The following is a 17,856-nucleotide window of genomic DNA, read 5'->3' on the forward strand; positions in this document are numbered from 1 at the left end:
GATAATGAAGGTTCGGACTTGGTGGCAGAAGCAGAGTGCATGTATCAGGAACTCAAAGAAGAGACAGAAATAAAAAATTATGTACATAAATTAGATTAACCATGCTTTTATTTTGTCCACAGAGTTTATGGGAATCTGGAGTCCATTGCTGTCAGTCTAAAGGCACAGGGCCCTGTTTTGGTACTAGGATATTCCAGAAACGTTGTCACTTCTGTGTCCCAAGCTTCTCACTTCCAGAATTCTGGGCTAACATGTTTCCAAAAGGAGCTCTCTCTGTCCTCCCCATCACTTCCTTGTTCACTCCTTTTCTGCAAGAGGGGAGACAGCAACATCCCTTTCCCTCCCCCCTTCCCACGTACACCACCGCCTACTGATGCTGAAAAATAGATTCCAGCCCCAGCCCCAAGAATAGAATTGCAGGAGCTATTATATGCCTTTTCCTCTAGACACCCGTCCGCACCGATGACACAGAGCACAACCACGCCTTTGTTCCCTCATTCATCAATCCAGAATAACTACCAATCCCTGTTGGAATACGTGCAGTCGCTAACGCGGATTTAAACCCCATAAACATTTGGTGAAAGGAAGGAGGGAGGGTCTGCCTTTCACTACCCTACTTCTCATGAGCTTCCGCAATTCCAGTTTTCTGATGTAAGGCCTATGGGTGTAAGAAAGGGCTGCCTGCCAAAGGCCCATATCCTCCAGCATCCCGTTCTCCCAATGCCCAGCCAGATGCCCTCATGGGGTTCCCCAAAGCAGGACTGAGCAGAAGAACACTTTCGCCCCCCACTTGTGATTCACAGCTAGCATTTCGCTGCCTGAGGCGAAACAGAAGATGCCACCAGCCCCACTGTTGCTGCTGCCCCTCTGCTGAAGCCTCGCTTACCAGGGTTGCGTAGCAGCAGCAACAGCTTCTGGCAAGACATTCTGGAACCCTTCTGAATTCTGTGAAATCTTGTGAGATCTCACTGGAAGCCTTCAGCACTGCTTCCCCTCGCTTGCCTGGTGGTTGGTGAGCGAGACGCCCTTGAGAGCACTGCCCCGTGAGATTCCACCGCCTGAGGCAACTGCCTCAAGTCTGCCCCATGGGACAGCCCTGTTCACAACAACTGGTATCCAGATTCACACTGCCTCCAAAACCGGAGGGAGAACTTAGCCATTGTGGCTAGTAGTCACCAATAGACTTGTCCTCCATGAATTTCTCTCATCCTCTTTCTAACAAAGAAAGGTTTAGGATTTTTTAGTTTCAAGGAAACAAGCGCTTAAAAGGTGACATGACGGAGTTTTATAAAATTATACGTTGCGTGGAGAAAGCGGCTAGAGAAAAGTTGTTCTCCCTCTCTTTTGACGCAAAAATCAGGTACTCTGAATGGGGGAAGAATCATGACAAAGAAAGTCCTTCTTCAACACAGCACAGAGTTAAATTACGGAACCGTACCCTCCAACATCCCGGTGAGGCAAATCGGGACACGACCTCAATGGGGCCTCGGCTCTCTCCCTTGGGGTCCACCATTCCCTGCCCTGCACCATCCTGGTGATACGCACCTTTGCCTCCCACTGCCACTGGCCGCCCACCGCCACCCATCTGCCAGCACAGTGCTTCTGGAAGTACGGGATCCAAAACAGCACATGCCAGGATGGAATCAGAAGCTGGGGCGGCTTCTGTAATTCCGGCATGTCCCACTTAAAACAGGATAGTTGCACGGCATGTGGAACTCATGCCCACAAGAGGCACCAGCATGGATGGCTTGAAAAGAGGGTTGGGCAGCTTTGTGGAGGAAAAAGCTCTCTCTCAATGGCCACTAACCCTGACTGTTATGCTCTGCTCAGCTGGAGGCAGTAATGTAGGGGTAGGCAACCTAAGGCCCGAGGGCCGGATGCGGCCCAATCGCCTTCTCAATCCGGCCTGCGGACGGTCCGAGAATCAGCGTGTTTTTACATGAGTAGAATGTGTGCTTTTATTTAAAATGCATCTCTGGGTTGTTTGTGGGGCGTAGGAATTTGTTCATATTTTTTTTTCAAAATATAGTCCGGCCTCCCACATGGTCTGAGGGACAGTGGACTGGCTCACGGCTGAAAAAGGCTGCTGACCCCTGCAGTAATGCTTCTGAGTACCGATTTGTGGAAGGCGCAGGAGGGCAGTGTGCTCTGGTTGGAGGCTTCTCGCGGGCATCTGGTTGGCTGCTGTGAGAAAAGGATGGTGGACTATGTTCTTATGTGGCCCTTGCTACTTCTTGTTGTTTACCTATGGGAGGTGTATAAAATGAAGCTGCTGGGTTTGGAGAGTGGCTGGGGAGTTTTTGTTATTCTCTCAGCATACTGGACCAAGCTGGGGCAACAGGGGGCATCATAATCCCAGTGAAATTGATTGATTGGGCAAGAGATTCAGGGCAGACACAAGAAAGCACTTTTTCACACGGTGCGTAATTGACTTACACCACTCACTCTGGCTTAGAAAGCTTTAAAAGCAGATTAGATGGGCCTCCGCCTCGGCCGTTTTAATGTGTTTTTAAACAAACCTTATGGTTTCGCTCTTCCACTGCAGTTTTACGCTGAGCCATAAATTGTTTCAATTCTGTGCTGTTATTTATACTGGTTTTGTTTTAATTATTAGGGTGTTGGCGGTGTTTCTTTAATTATGCTTATTTCACTTCGTGAACAGCCTTAAGGAATCTTCCTGACGGCTGGCTGTAGAAATTTAAGAAAGAATTACTACAACTACTCTTCTGCCTTTGCTAGAAAGCTTTGTGCTGTTAATTCCTCTTGATTTGTGTTGATTTGATTTTTGTGCTTTGCATTTAAAAAGAAAAGTGTTATGTTTGTTTCCCTTTATAGACAGCTTAGGTAATAAAATAGCTGGCCATATATATATATTTTTAAGAATTGTTGGCCTGTATCCAACTAAACCATATTTAGAGCAAACCCATTGAAATGAATATAACTCATGTAGTCATGTCTATTGTTTTCAATAGGTATGCTCTTAGTAGGACTAATATTTGATATATTCCATTATTACTGCGGCTACTATTTCTACATACAAACCATAGGTTTGTTGATGGCTTCTGCATGGCTGCCTAGAATGGCTGTGTTTGGAGACTAGATGCCCCAAATTCCGGCCTACGGGAAATAAACAGTACAGTATAGGAATGAGCAGTTGCCTTCTCACCCAGCTTGTGAGCTTTATTTGGAAGCACCCAGCTCGCCCCAGCAGGAAAACAGACAGACCTTTGGTCTGATCCAGCACAGCTTCCCTTATTAGCCACGATAGTTAGCAATGGCACCTCCACGCCCAGAGGCAGTCTACCTCTGAATATCAGTTCCTGAGGTAAAAACACTGAGGTGAGGTTTGTCGTCTTCAGGTCCTGGCTGAGAACTGAGTATTCAGCGGCCACAAAACACTGAATGTCTATTGAGAGCATAAACAGAAAACTGGGTGGGTGTGGGGAGAAGGGGGTGTTGGAATGGAGTATCCAGGAGAGGGCACGGCTGTCTGATTGGAATGGAGTATCCTGGGAGAAGGCACAGCAGGCTGAAACCCCGGGCAGGAGCACTCCACATTACGTTTTGTTCCGGTTGTGGGTCCCGCTGGCATCTGACTGGCCCCTGAGGGGAACCAAGATGATGGGCTACATGAACTGTTGGTCTGAGCTGTTCTTACATCCCTAGAAGTCCCTGGTCTGCCTTTCCAGCACCATGATGGGAGCAACATTTGCTTTATGGTTCCCTAAGACTCGCCGTTGTTTTTGCTGCAAGAGGCTAAGGCTGTGTGTACGCACTCCCATTTGCGACCATTGGCTTCCACCACTGGTTTAGGAAGCGGCATACGCATGACATTACCCAAAATCCATATCCCTCCTGCCGTTGCTTATGAAAGAGTACACTTCGAAGCATTCCCCTACCCCAAACCATCTTCGATCCAGATTGAGAAAAAGGAACGAGCTAGCTGCAATTTTTATTTTTATTTTTAGCCAATAATATTTACACAGCCTAACACAGCTACCGTTCTGGAGATGGTTTTTTTTTTTTTTTAATGTTGTTTGCGCATCCCCGCAGATGTGATTTTCGGATTTCAGACTCCTTTCCTGAGTCTTGAGAACTTAAGCGGTGGGGGCAGTTTGCCTCTGGTGCACAAGCTCTTAAATGCGTTCACACTGACGCAAAATGCCAACACACTCTTCCCTTCCCTCCACCTCTCCCCTCCCCATAACAGCAGAGACACGGAATGCATTTCAGCTCCATAATAAGTGTGACCAGAACCAGATTAAGTATTCCATTTAAATTCTTAATGTGTTCCATTCTGTGTACTATGTGTGTGTGTTTCAAAGGAAATTATGATGGGCCCGTTTGCTAATGCATTCTGTTTCAGAAGCCGGCACCAGATAAGAGGCTGTTGCAGTGTCAATAAGCACCTTTTCATTTGGACTTTGAGACTGTTGAACGCTGCTCATTAGGTATGGAAAGTGGAAGAGAGAAATCAAAACCGGCATTGTAAAAATCAAGCGTCGCCGGGTCGTAAGTCTGCAGGCTTGTTACTTTTTAACTTGATGGCTGTGTGGTGCCAGGTGCCGGGATGCTTTAGGAATACTAAATATTATTATTATTATTATTATTATTATTATTATTATTATTCCGATTAACCAGCCTTTGGGCTGATTATATTTGATTTCTAGTTGTGGGAAATGGACTCTTGGGAGATCAACCAGTTTCTGGACCCATTCCCAGCTAAGGAAGAGGAGAGATATCTGAGCGATCCTTTCCCAAAGCTATGGAGGATGGGGATAGAGGAAGGAAATACCCGACAGGGGTTCAGCGGGGGGCTGGCCCATTGAGGCAAATGGAGCACTGCCCCATCAAACAGAGAGCCAGTGTGGTGTGGTGGCGAGAGTGTGGGACTAAGACCTCGGAGACCAGGGTTCAAATCCCAACTTGGCCATGAAGCTCGCTCGGTGACTTTGGGATATTCACTGTCTCTCAGCCTAACCTACCTCACAGGGTTGTGGTGAGAATAAAAAGTGAAGTGAGAAAACCATGTATGAGTGCCTTGTAGGGAAGGTAGGATACAAATTTATTAAGCAGACAAACAAGTGAACTTCTCAGTCTGAGCTCGGCCAGCCCCTCACCTGCCTGCATTCTTATTTACATCTGACTGTTCTCATCCAACAAATGAGAAATTGAGAAAACTGAAATCGACAGAGCCTTCCATCCCGAGTTACAATAACCCTGAAAAGAGGTAGGCCTCAGTACACCTCAGTTTACGAACTTAATCCATTCTGGAAGTCCGTTCTTAAACCAAAACTGTTCTTAAACCGAGGCGTGCTTTCCCTAATGAGGCCTCTTGCCACCGGTGCCCTTCCACCGTTCGGATTCCATTCTTAGACCAAGGTAAAGTTCTCAAACCGGGACACTACTTCCGGTTTTGCAGAGTTCATAAACCGAATCATTCGTAAGCAGGGCTGTTCTTAAACCGAGGTACCACTGTACTATTGTTTTCCCCCTGCTTCCTGACACAGTGCAGTTGTTGGCAGCTGGAAGAATAAGGCCACCTAGTGAATTCGTGGCGAGATTCGAACCAGGGATTTTCTTTCATCACTTGCCCTCCTAGCAACTTGCTCTTCCACTGATGAATTCTGCAGAGGGGGATTGTTGAATCCAAGGACGGAGGGGCATCTTTGATTAGGGAAGGGCTGTAGCTCAGCGGAAAAGCATTTGCCTTGCATGTGGAAGGTTCAGTCCCTGGTATCTCCAGGAAAGTTGGTAAAGGCTCCCAGTCTGAAACCCTCGAGAGCCACTGCCAGTCAGAGTAGACAACACTGAGCTAGATAGACCAATGTTCTGATTCAGTATAAAGCGACTTTGCGTGTTCCTATGATTAGATCAGGAGAAGAGGAAAGGCAGGGAATTTCCTTCTGCAGATGTAACTCACCCCCCCCCCCCAGCTCAGCAAGGCTTCTGCACAGCTCCTGTGCAAGTCAGAGGAGCTGTGTGGGACCTTAAAGCAGGAGGCAGCAGGGGAGCTTGCACCCCCTGCCATGGGAGGGATCCTTCCTTCTTTTCCATTGTCTCAGTGTCTCATCCCTCCTCCCTCCTATACGTCTCTGTCCTAAATCGGTCCCTGTGCCCATTTGGCTGGGCAATCTGGCATTGTAATCCCTGCCATTAATCCACCGCTGCTTTCTGTGCTGGGTTGTGCATGGGGCGGGGGGGGGGGCACCGAGGACGGTGATCCCCCATTATTCCCCTTCTGCTTGCCCTCTCCCTGGAGGGGTCGGCCAGGGCCAGCCTGTCCTCCTCTCTTTCTCCCAGCAGAGGTTACGGCTCTGTAGAAAATACTATACGTGATGCAAACACAGTGTGCTTTCCCCACACCGACCTTCTGGTTTTAAGGTGGTAAAGCACTGAGGAGGGTGCCTTGCTTGCTCCTCTAGCCTCTGATTCTCCAAACACAGAAAATGCATCCGATAGCTGCTTGCCGGGGCTTCCCATGGCATTGTATGCGCAGCAAAACGCACATGTGGTCTCTTTATCAGTGGTGCAGTGAGCATTTAGTTTCCTGCACAGCTCATAGTAGGGAAGTAGCCAAGTGTGAACTGGTCAGATCAGGAGAGGAAAGTGGTAGCTAGGGCTCTCTCATGCGATGCGAAAGATAGTGGCATTAATTGCACATGCATTTGTGCGGAGGGAGGAGTGCATGATCCCAGGCAATGTCCCGAAGCAAAAAAAGAGCAGACGGGCAGGGGAAAGGCTACTGAAAACGGGCAGCCCACAGCCTGCGAAAAACGTCCATTGTGGATGAGAATATATTCAATAGACGGCGAACCAGAAGCACATGGAAGGGGCACATTTGCCAGGCAAAGGCAAGCAAGCAGGCAAGATGACACATAGATTATGTGAAGGAGCTCGACATGCGCCTCTCTGCACAGCTGACGCATGGGCGCAAAGGGCAGTATTTCTACAAATCAGGAAAAACAAAACTGATGGATATGTCTAATTTCAAGACCTTACTTTCTTAACCTTGTTCCTCGACTTCCCCCCACCCCCCCTTCATACATCCCAATTCCCACAATTAAGTCAGCAAGTTATTATTTCTCTCTTTATCATATTAGTAATTCTTTTATATCTCTTATGAAAAATTAAATTCTTTCCTAAGGTGGACCCAGGTTCCCTTCCATCGATTTCCCATTTTGCTTTGAATGTAGATCATACTAACTGAGCCCAAAAGTCCTAGTCAATTTTTAAGATTCTTTTTTCCCCTTCCCCCCCATCCCCGGTTTCCGTCCCTTCCCAAGTAATTGTCCACAATAACAGTTCTTAGCCTGGAAAACTGATGGATATGTCAGCCTGGAAATTGCACCCTGGGCTTCCGAAGCCCGCTGTCCCCACTGTAGGAACTGGCAATGTTTCTGAATGCCAGTTGCCGGAAATGGCAGGAGGGGAGTTTCCCATTAGGGCTTCCAGTTCACCACTCTGAGAACAGGATGCCGGACTGAATGAGCCCCTATGTACATCCTTCATCTTACAAGGCTCAGGCCTTGCGGAGCAAAGATGAGCAGGTACTTTACGGTCTCCTTTTATAGTTCCAGCACTGGAATCGGGCCCAGAGGCCAAGCTGTGGAGCAGCTGCCTTATCCCAAGTCAAACCATTGGTCCACCTCGCTCACTCTTGCTGCTCTCCAGGGTTTCAGGTACAGGACAATCCCCTCCCCACCTGGAGTTGCCAGAGATTGAACCTGGCACCGTCTGCATGCAGAGCAGTTGCTCTGCCACCGAGCTCCCTCGTTTTCTTAGAATGGCAATGGTGCCCACCTGAGAGGTGCAGGAACTGAGTTCTGGCTGGAAAAAGCCCTGCCCATATAGAAAGTTGCAGCCTGGGCGGGATGTGACAAAGGCGTTTGCTCTGGGTTTGAGGTTGCACGTATCCAAGTAGGCTTTTCCATTTCCTTCTGCTTATAATGTCCTCTCTCTGTGTGTATGTGTGTAGTAATGTGTTTGCCATCACCTCCTCCGCAGCGTTAAGGGGCCAACCCTAAGCAGGTGCCAGCTCCCATCCGAGTTCACTGGCGGCAGCAACTGGCACTGCCAAGGGGGCATGAGCAGGCAATGCTGTGCCAGGCCTTGGCTCTAGGAGGACATCCCAAGAATCCCCTGGGGGAGGCGGGGAAAGCGACATATGCCCAGGGCTCCTTGGCAGAACAGGGGCACCCTGGCAGGAGGAGCTACCCGCTGGGATGCAGCCAGTCAAGTTGTGTCCGTCCAGCACCAGGCTGTGTGGGGCCTGCCCCCAAGACACCTCTGGCAACCAGAGCAACCAGCCATGTCCTCTGTTTGCAAGCCCTTTTGACCTCTCGCCATTTCATGTGCCTTTTTCCGCTTGCAATTATTTCTGCCTTGAACAATTCAGCCTCTGCCGGACCCTCTCTTATATGCGTGGCCCTCCGAAACCTCCTCGGCACGTTTGCACACGCACACCCAACCAAATTCCCTTTCTGCACGGGTTCGTGCCTGTCCCTAGAAAACTGCAATACACCAAGCCAGACCGTTGGTCCATCTAGGCCAGTACTGTCCACACTGACTGGCAGCATCTTTCCAGGATTTCAGGCAAGGGTCCCTCCCTGCAGATGACACTGGGTATTGAACATGGAACCTTCTTCTGTGTGCAAAGCAGATGCTGGCATGCTGTACCATGGAGCCTTTCCCCAGAATTGTGCCACATTTAAGATGCAAGTAAAAACATCAGAGTTCCATGAGCACCAGACCCTGTTGTGATCGCTCTGCAAGGCGCTTCCCAGCAAAAAACTTAAAGCGTTTTAAAAGTCTTTGCACAGCCTGACCTCATGCATGTTGGGGGGGGGGAGAGACCCCTCGAGTGTGCATGCTGCTGCCACTCATCACAAGACTCAGCGGATGCCCTCGTGCAAGGCGGTGCAAATGTGCCCAGGCTGGTGCCAGGCTAGGCACCCACGTGCTTCCCTCCTCACCCCACCCCACCCCCAATTTCTGCCTTGGTGCAGTTCCTGTTGCTGGTTTCCCATTGATTTGAAGGCAGGAGCCACCCTCCTCCCCCTGCAACCTCTTTTCACACGGAGTGGATGGGGGGGAGGAAAAGGAAGTGTGTGGAGGCGGGCAGGGGGGGAGGGAATCCCCCTGGTTAAATCCTTGGCACTGGCAGTCCCAGCCAGGAGCCAAGATTCAGCCGGGGCTCTCTGTTTCTTGTTGTGTTTGTGTTAAAAGTGATTCCTGGACAGCGGTGGGTGGTGGGGAAAAGAGGTATGGGAGAGAATCAGCAATGAGATGAGCCGAGAAATCTGCACTCTGTCTGTGTTTGGGGAAAAAGTGGAGGGGGGATTTGACTGGGATCACTGAACCTTAAAACTTCTCTGCATATGTATGTGTGTGTTACAGTTAAAATGCATGGGGTGTATTCTTACCAAGTCTGGGGAGGTACAAAGCTGGGAAATAGCGGGAGAGACCTCTTGGTCCTTGAGCCGAAAATACTCCTCCCTCCTTTTAACCACCCCGGATTTCTATTATTATTATTATTATTATTATTATTATTATTATTATTATTATTATTATTATTATTATTATTATGTGTCCCCCCCAATTTTCTCTGATCCCATCCCCACTTCCCCAAACGACCAGCCACCCATTCCCTTCCCAGACACTATAATACTCACAAGCAAATGGACACCACTAACTTAGGTCCATGGGTTCCGCTGGGTCTACTCTAAGTAGAGCTCAATTGGCTACACTCTCCCTGCCTTGTTCTCTGCCTCCCTCCCCAGCACACCGTGTCTGAACCCCATCCTTCTCAAAGCAAACATCTTAGGAATGCATGTTTGCCCCACAAAGCCCACCTCTATCCGGGGGGGGCACACAACATGACATATTTTGGGGGCACATATAGACAGATTTTTAAAAAAACCCCCCCCGCAAAAAACAAACAAACCCATTCTATTGCCACATTTAACTTTTTAATATATAAAGATGGGACTGGGCGAGAAAACCTCTGCAGAATTCATTGCAGAAAATAATCACAATTCCTTACTTCCTAAATTGCATCCACCTCGCAAGGGGACCCCCCTCCCTCCCGCTCTAATACCCCAGCCCAGGTATTTTCTCCCCCACTCCCCCCACCAACACAGCTCCTCACCTGGTTGTCCGAAGGTCTTTAGAGCCAAAGGCAGAAGTCAATCGGATGGGAGGGGGCGACTCCTTGCCCCCTCCTCCCTTCAGATCCGTGCAGATCCACCAGCCGGGCGGGGGGGGGGAAGTGTCTATGTTGGGGAAGAGGCTGGGACGGAGAGCTGACTTGTCGCCTTCAATCACTTGTCCATGTTGCAAGCGAGCGGGTGTCTCCCGCTCCCCTCTCCTCCTCTGTGCCCCCCCCAGCCTGCTCTGCCCCTTTTGCTTACAAAGCAAGAGCGGATCTATTAGACCAGGCTGGGGGGGGCGCCGCCAATGTGAGGCTTTGGGGTGCCAGCAAAACAGCTCTCTCTTCGCCCCCCCTTCTTCCCCAGCAGATTCCCCCGGTCCCTGGCACGGAGAAGATGCTCAGCTTATGCGACCAGCATCCTCCTCCTCCTCCTCCTCTTTGCTCCACCCTGGAGAGAGTCTTGGTGGGGCGGGCGGAGTGGTGGGGTGGGGGGAGCGGAGAGGACCGCGCGCAGCTTCTGCAATGGAGCAGTGGGGGGGGGGGAGAGATGTCGCTGCTCCAAAAAAAACCCTGCTGTCTTTTTCTTCTTCTTCCCCGGATCATCTTCCCCTTTCTCCTCCTCCTGCTTCCCACCACGGATCCCACCAGGGTACCACATCCTCTCCATCAAACCCACAGACACCAGAAGGGACCATATTGGCAGCATCCATCAGCCAGCCCGATCGATTTTGTCCTGGGAGGGCCGGTTGTTTGGGGATGCAGATCACAGCCAGGCGGGTGGGGGGGGGGGAGAGAGAGATAAGCAAGGTAAATCTGGCTGGTGTGGGTGCGAGAAGGCTAGAAGAGGCTTCCTAGGGGGAGTGAAGGATGTCCTAGAGGTTTCCTCCCACCCTAATGAGAAGATCCCATTTCTACTCCATCACTCTTTGCCTCCCCTTTGGGGCAGAGCTGTAACTCCACGCTGGAGCATCTGCTCGGCGTGCAGAAGGCTCTCAGGTTCGGTCCCCCGGCACCTGCAGGTAGGGATGGGGATGTCTGCCGTCTGAAATCCTGGAGAGGGCCGTAGCTCAGCGGTGGAGCATCTGCTCTGCATGCAGAGAGGTCCCTGGTTCGATTCCCCGGCATCTGCAGGTAGGAAAGAGAATCCTGCCTCGAACCCAGGGGAGCCGCTGCCAGCCAGTGTTGACAACACTGAGCTACATGCGTCGGGATCCTGTGTTCCGAGGTGGTTTCTGTGTTCCCATCGCTTACCAACAGGATCCTACTTGCTCCCCCACCGGGACCAACTGTGAGATCCTGCGGGGTAGGGTACATTTACAGGGAAGTAACTCAACCCCTCTTATTGAAGCCCAGTCGCCTGAGGCGGTGGGGGAGACCCTAATCCCCTCCCCCAAAAACTAATCCCTCCCAATTCTCCAGGAACGAGAAACCTAATTCTCCCCACACAGCCCCAAATCTGATGCGATCTTTCCAGTGTTCAGTAAGGAAGTCCGTGTACCATCCTCAACTCCAATGACCAAGAGAGAACTGTAATCCACCATCCAAGAATGACCCAGTCATCTATAAGAAATGCTCTAAATCCCCTCCCCTGGCTAAAAAGGACTTTAGTTCCCCAGGGGGACTCCCAGGAAAATCCTAATTCCTCCCCAGCTGCCGTTCTTCTTTCCAGATTTTGCTGGACTCCAGCTCCCATCAAGACCAGCATCTGGGAGACCACAGGTTCCCCATTTCTGACACACAGGAAAACGCAATTTCTTACACCCCGCCCCAGATATGCACTCTCCTCCCTCCCTCCCATCACGCAGTCCCTTCGCCCCCCCCCCCCCGGCCCGGCCCCAAGACTGCACAGCAATGTATAAAAGCTGGAGGAAGGCTGGCTAATCCGTGCCTGGTCGAGAATCACCACCCCAAAGATAAGGGATTTCACCACAAAGCAGAAAAGCCCAGCAACTCAGTGGTGATGGTGGTCGTAAAAGCAGGGGCGCCAGCGGAACTCCCTGCCACTGTCAATCCTCTCCGCTTCCAGCAGGAGGCGCTGCAGGGCGAGAGCGTCTTTTTTGAAGCGCAGAAATGTGGGGTGCTTTTTTCCTCCCGCTTTTTGGAAGAAGGGCGGGGCTGTGGGGTCGCAGAGCAGGGAGGAAGGGGTACTCAATAAACACCCAGCCCAATAAGCAGAGCAGTTCCAGCGTCTGCCGCCAGGAGGCGCTATGCAGGACAGGTCCTCCCATCTCTCTCTCTGCCTCCGCCCGTTCGGCTGCCTGGCTGGCTCTGTATTCTGGGCACGCGGTGTTATTCCTCTGGCTGCGGTCCCTTACTTTCTGCTGGCTCCCTCGGCCAAGATGTGGGGGCTGGAAGGAAGAAAGGGAAAGGGGTGGCGCTGGTGTCAGCTGCGTCCTGAACTGCTCCCTGTCCCTTCGCCTACAGGAGCTTTCCTTCTTCTGCTAACCCCTGCCCAGTTTGCAGAGCTGCAAACGTCTCCGCTCCTCCAGTAGATATCTTTATTCAAAAACCTGCAGGTTATTACAGAGCACAAAAGTGTGTGTGTGTGTGTGTGTGTGTGTGTGTTTTGCTGGAACAACTTGAGTGGGAAGAAGGAATTCCCCTACTCAAAGCAGCAGGGACTGCCACTTATCTGTCTGATCTGGGGGAGGAAGAGAAGGAGGGGAGGCGGGTTTCCCCAGGATCCCCCACTTCAGCAGTCGGGTAGAGAAAGGGAAATAGCTGTCAGCTGGTAAATTTGGGGAAGGGCTGTATCACCTGCTTTTCATGCACAGGGTCCTGTGTTCAATTCCTGCCATCACCAGTTAGGGGCTGGGAGACACCCCTGCCTGAAACCCTGAACAGCTGCTGCCAGTCAGTGTGGACAATACCAAGCCAGCTGGACCAGTGTTCTGACTCAGTACCAGGCAGCTATGTTTCTCTTTGAAGCAGCTCTGCATCCTGAATCATGAGGACTAGAACCTTTCTTCTTAGCAGGAAGGTTGTTGTTTAGCTCAGTGGCAGAGCATCTGCTTGGCATGCAGAAGAAGGTCCCAGGTTCAATCCCTGGCATCTCTGGGTAGAGATGGGAGAGAACCCTGCCTGAAACCCTGGAGAGTTGCTGCCAGTCAGTGTAGACAATGCTGATGTAGATAGGCCAAGAGCCTGAGTCAGTATCGGGCAATTTCCGGCATTCCTATAGTAAAGGTAAAGGGACCCCTGACCGTTAGATCCAGTCGCGGACAACTCTGGGGTTGTGGCGCTCATCTCGTTCTATAGGCCGAGGGAGCCGGCGTACAGCTTCCGGGTCATGTGGCCAGCATGACTAAGCCGCTTCTGGCGAACCAGAGCAGCACACGGAAACCCCGTTTACCTTCCCGCCGGAGCAGTACCTATTTATCTACTTGCACTTTGACGTGCTTTTGAACTGCTAGGTTGGCAGGAGCAGGGACCGAGCAACGGGAGCTCACTCCGTTGCGGGGATTTGAACCGCCGACCTTCTGATCGGCAAGTCCTAGGCTCTGTGGTTTAACCCACAGCGCCACCCATCACCCCAATTTGCAGCCTGTTGAGAAAGGTTGTGGGGGGGGATCAGGAGGGATATTTAAGGTGCTGGGGTGTGGCTTGAGTCAGGCAAGCAGAAAAACCCCACAGCAAGAGGTGGATCTGGATGTTTCAGGTGTTGGATCTAGAGAGGGGATGTTGCAATTCTTTAAAAAAGGACTCTGGGATAGTATTTCCTTATAGCTTCTCCATCCCCATAAAGAAAGGTGTGCAGTATATGATATTTCTCTCTCTCTCTCTCTCTCTCTCTCTCTCTCTCTCTCTCTCTCTCCACCCTCAAAGTACCATGTGGTGTGTGGTGCTCTCTGCTGGCTATTTTCTGCTACTGCTACCAACTCTTCAATTTTTGTGTTCCACCCCCCTGGCCCCACTTTTTTGGCAGGGGAAAAATATAATTGAAGTTTTGCCAAAAGTATTAAATTTATACAACATCTCCCGGTATCCGTCAAATTTGCGTCCAATGATATTTTATTGGAAGGACAACTTTGGTGAACATTGCCAAGGCCTTCTGGCAGAGCTATAAGTCAGGTTTGTTTTTTTTTAATGTATGAATTATATTAGACTGTACAAAGGAAATAACAGGTTAGGCACTATCAACGAACCCCCTTGTGATATTGTTGGGGGTAGTTCAATAAAGTTGTCAACAGAATCTTACAGCACTTGTAAGGAATCGATCTTGGCTGCTTCAATCTGCAGAAGTAGCACTGCTTCGGGTGCCACAAAATACTTGTTCTGCAATTGTAAGAAATGGAACTTTTAGTGTGGCAGCACCTGCACGTTGGAACTCCCTGCCCATTGACATCAGAAAGGTGCCTGCAGTGTACTCTTCTCAGCACCTGCTTAAAACATTTTTGTTAAGGCAAGCCTGTCCAGGCATGAAGAATGCTGACATTCATTTTAATCTTTTTTTGCTTACTGTTGATTTCAATTACAGTGGTACCTCGGGTTACACACGCTTCAGGTTACAGACTCCGCTAACCCAGAAATAGTGCTTCAGGTTAAGAACTTTGCTTCAGAATGAGAACAGAAATCATGCTCTTGCAGCAGCAGGAGGCCCCATTAGCTAAAGTGGTGCTTCAGGTCAAGAACAGATTCAGGTTAAGAACGGACCTCCGGAACAAATTAAGTACTTAATTAAGGTACCACTGTACCTTATGAAGAAGAACCATTTAAGAACTGGTGGCTGTGTTTTATTTTTTCCTCTTCCCTCCCTTTCCATGTCCCCTTGTGTGTCTGAGGCAGTCTGTTCCACTGTCAAACAGCTCTTACCCTCAGAGAGCTCTTTGTACTGCTTCGTTGAAATCCTCTTTCTTGTAATTTGAATTCATCAATTTGGGGCCTATCCTCTGACGTGACAAAAAACAAGCTTGTTCCATCTTCCACTTTTCAGCACTTTCAGATATTTAAAGATGGCTGCCACGTCACTTCTTTTGGCTCATTCAACCTTTGCTTGTCGCACACCTAGAAAACATGGGTCCAAGAGATTTCTCGTTTGCAGTGCCACTTTTCCTGGGGAAACCCGCTCCTTTTTACAAAATCAGAGCAAATGTCAATCAGTGGAAAACCCGACTGTTTGCTCCAATTCAGCAGCGAAGAGCATGTTGTCCCCAGGGGAAAGGGGCAGGACAAGGCAGCAAGATGAGAAGCCCTGTCTTTTCCTCTCCGAGCTAAACAAACCCAACTCCCTCAACCATTCCTAGACTTGGTTTCCAGGCTGTCCTTCGTTTTGGGGCTCATCCTCTTGCCCATTGCTTTCCCTGGGGAAAACCATTCTTTAATGCTCAATCAGAGCAAATGGCAATTCGGGGTTTCTCCAGATTGACGTTTGCTCTGATTTAGCACTAAAGAGCAGGTTTTCCCTGTGGGGGGGGGGAGCAAGGGGAAAGCTGCTTCGGCCTGCGCAGGGGACAAGCAGAAGTGTGGATAAGCCCTGGGTCTCCTTCCTCTGCACACATTCCAGCTTCTTAAACTCTGGTGCCCATAAACAAATTCCTACGTGCATGCCCATAATGGACTTCTTTTCTGGATCTTAGGGAGGACACCCAATGCCCAGTTAAGAAGGCTGCTCCATTTTTGGTTATATGATCAGGGAATGATGGGAAACAATTGTGGAAGGCATTCCTCGTGACACATAACGATGTATACAGTTCTGGAGGAAGCTTGTCTTAAGTTTCTTAATGAGTTACAAGAGGGGTGATGGTATTGGTTGGATGTACAAAAAATCAATTCTGAGCTGGCTAACTCCCAGAGGGTCATCACTAGATTAGTAGCTGGCTTTACGTTGACACTCATGGAATTGGTTTTAGATTGAAGCTGTGCACTGACTGGAAAAGGGTGGTGAATGTTTTTGTGGATATTAGGCAACCTGTGGCCTTCTAAATGTTGCTGGACTACAAATCTCATCATCCCTGACCATTGGCCATGGTTGGCTGGGGCTTATGGGATTCGGAGTCCAACAACATAGGGAAGTCCACAATTTTCCTCCAGGTTATTTATTTATAACTCCTGGACTTCTTGTATAATTACACAGATTTTTTTTGTGTTACGGCCTATTGCCAATAGAGGATAAATTGTTCCTGCAACATTAAGCTGAGAGATGGGGATTGGCCAGAGGCCAGCAAGTTATTTTGGCTCAGCAGAGATTTGAACCTAGCCTTTGAACAGTCAAGCCAGGGAGTTGAACTGGGGCTCGGCCCAAGGATTCCACCCACCCACCCAAAGCACCAACATTTGGTAACTTAAGAATATAAGGAGCTCCTGGGTGGATCAGACCAACGGCCCATCTAGTCCAGAATCCTGTTCTCACAGTGGCCAGCCAGATGCCTGAGTATGTGAAAGGATAATAATAATAATAATAGTAATAGTAATGATGATGATGATGATGATGATGTATGCCTTCCAGCAACTCCTGCAGCCAAGCTGGAGCCAAATGTATTGCTCTGCTTTCCATTGCACCACCTCAGCGGGGCCAAGAGGGGGGTGTTGTTGTCTGGGCAACCCAGGACACCCATATGCATGGAACTGCCCAGGCTTGCTCCCAGAGGATTAATGCAGTGTTAATGCAGTGGTTTAACTTCACCCCCAGAGGCGCACTCCATTGTCTCTTGACAACAACAATACAGTGGTACCTCGCAAGACAAATGCCTCGCAAGACGAAAAACACGCAAGACGAAAGAGTTTTCCATTTTTTGAGTCGTTCCGCAAGACGAATTTCCCTATGGGCTTGCTTCGCAAGACGAAACGTCTTGCGAGTTCTTGCAAGTTTGTTTCCTTTTTCTTAAAGCCGCTAATAGCCGCTAAGCCGTTAATAGCCGCTAAGCCGCTAATAGCCGTGCTTCGCAAGACGGAAAAACCGCAAGACGAAGAGACTCGCGGAACGGATTAATTTCGTCTTGCGAGGCACCACTGTAATGTGTATGCCCCTGTACTTAGAATGGCACAGATAAATGGTGTGTGTGTATGGGGGGGGGGGTGTGAATTAAACAGAAGCACCAATATAAGGCGGCATAAGTAGGTCTCCCCAGGAGGAACCTAGGAAGTTGCCCTAAAGCAAATCAGACCATTGGTCCATCTAGCTCAGAATAGTCTGCTGACTTTCTTGACCTTAGATGCTCAGACGTTATTCAACTACAGCTCCCATCATTCCCAGCCAGCATGGCCAGTGGTCAGGGATGATGGGAGTTGTAGTTCAAGAACATCTGGGGACCCAAGATGGAGAAAGGCTGGCCTACACTGAGTGGCAGTGCCCCACCCCCACCCCCCGCCCTCCCTGGGTTTCAGCCCTACTCAGAGAGGCCATTCAGGATTAAATCTCCACCCACAAGCAGATGCTCTGCCACTGAGTCATGGGGCACCCCAGTTCATTGATTTGTAGGAAGCTTCCTTACACTAAGTCTGACCATTGGCTCATCCAGCTCAGCATTGTCTACACTGACTGGCAGAGGCTCTCCAGAGTTTCAGACATTCCCAGCCCCACCTGAGGATGCCAGGGATGGCACCTGGGACATTCTGTATGCAAAGCAGTGAGTACTCTATCACTGTCTATCACCACCATCAAACTCCACTTCTGCCTCACCAACACCTTCTTTCTGATGGCTCCTCTGAGGAGACATCCTATACACACCATACATTTAAAGCAGGTGGCGCCCTCTCCTCACGCA

The 17,856-nt window shown here is 49.8% G+C and overlaps 1 protein-coding gene across 3 annotated transcripts in view; it reads right to left on the reverse strand.

Annotated features, from left to right (window-relative positions):
- LOC308574960 (sodium/calcium exchanger 1-like) overlaps positions 1-10,578 on the reverse strand; it is a 31,020-nt gene extending 20,442 nt beyond the window's left edge. Inside the window, exon 1 of one of the 3 annotated variants that reach the window (XM_081173286.1) lies at positions 10,151-10,578. Coding sequence is in view for 2 of the 3 variants with exons in the window: in XM_081173284.1 (XP_081029410.1) it covers positions 618-708 (91 nt within the window). In the remaining variant the exon portion in view is untranslated. Of the gene's footprint in view, positions 1-617; positions 815-886; positions 942-10,150 lie in introns of those variants that run through there. The other 2 variants (XM_081173285.1, XM_081173284.1) reach the window with 2 other exon arrangements.
- Positions 10,579-17,856: the final 7,278 nt, after the last annotated feature.

The sequence above is a fragment of the Podarcis bocagei genome (genome assembly GCF_964188305.1).
Source record: "Podarcis bocagei genome assembly, chromosome: 16".
NCBI classification, from domain to species: Eukaryota; Metazoa; Chordata; class Lepidosauria; order Squamata; family Lacertidae; genus Podarcis; species Podarcis bocagei.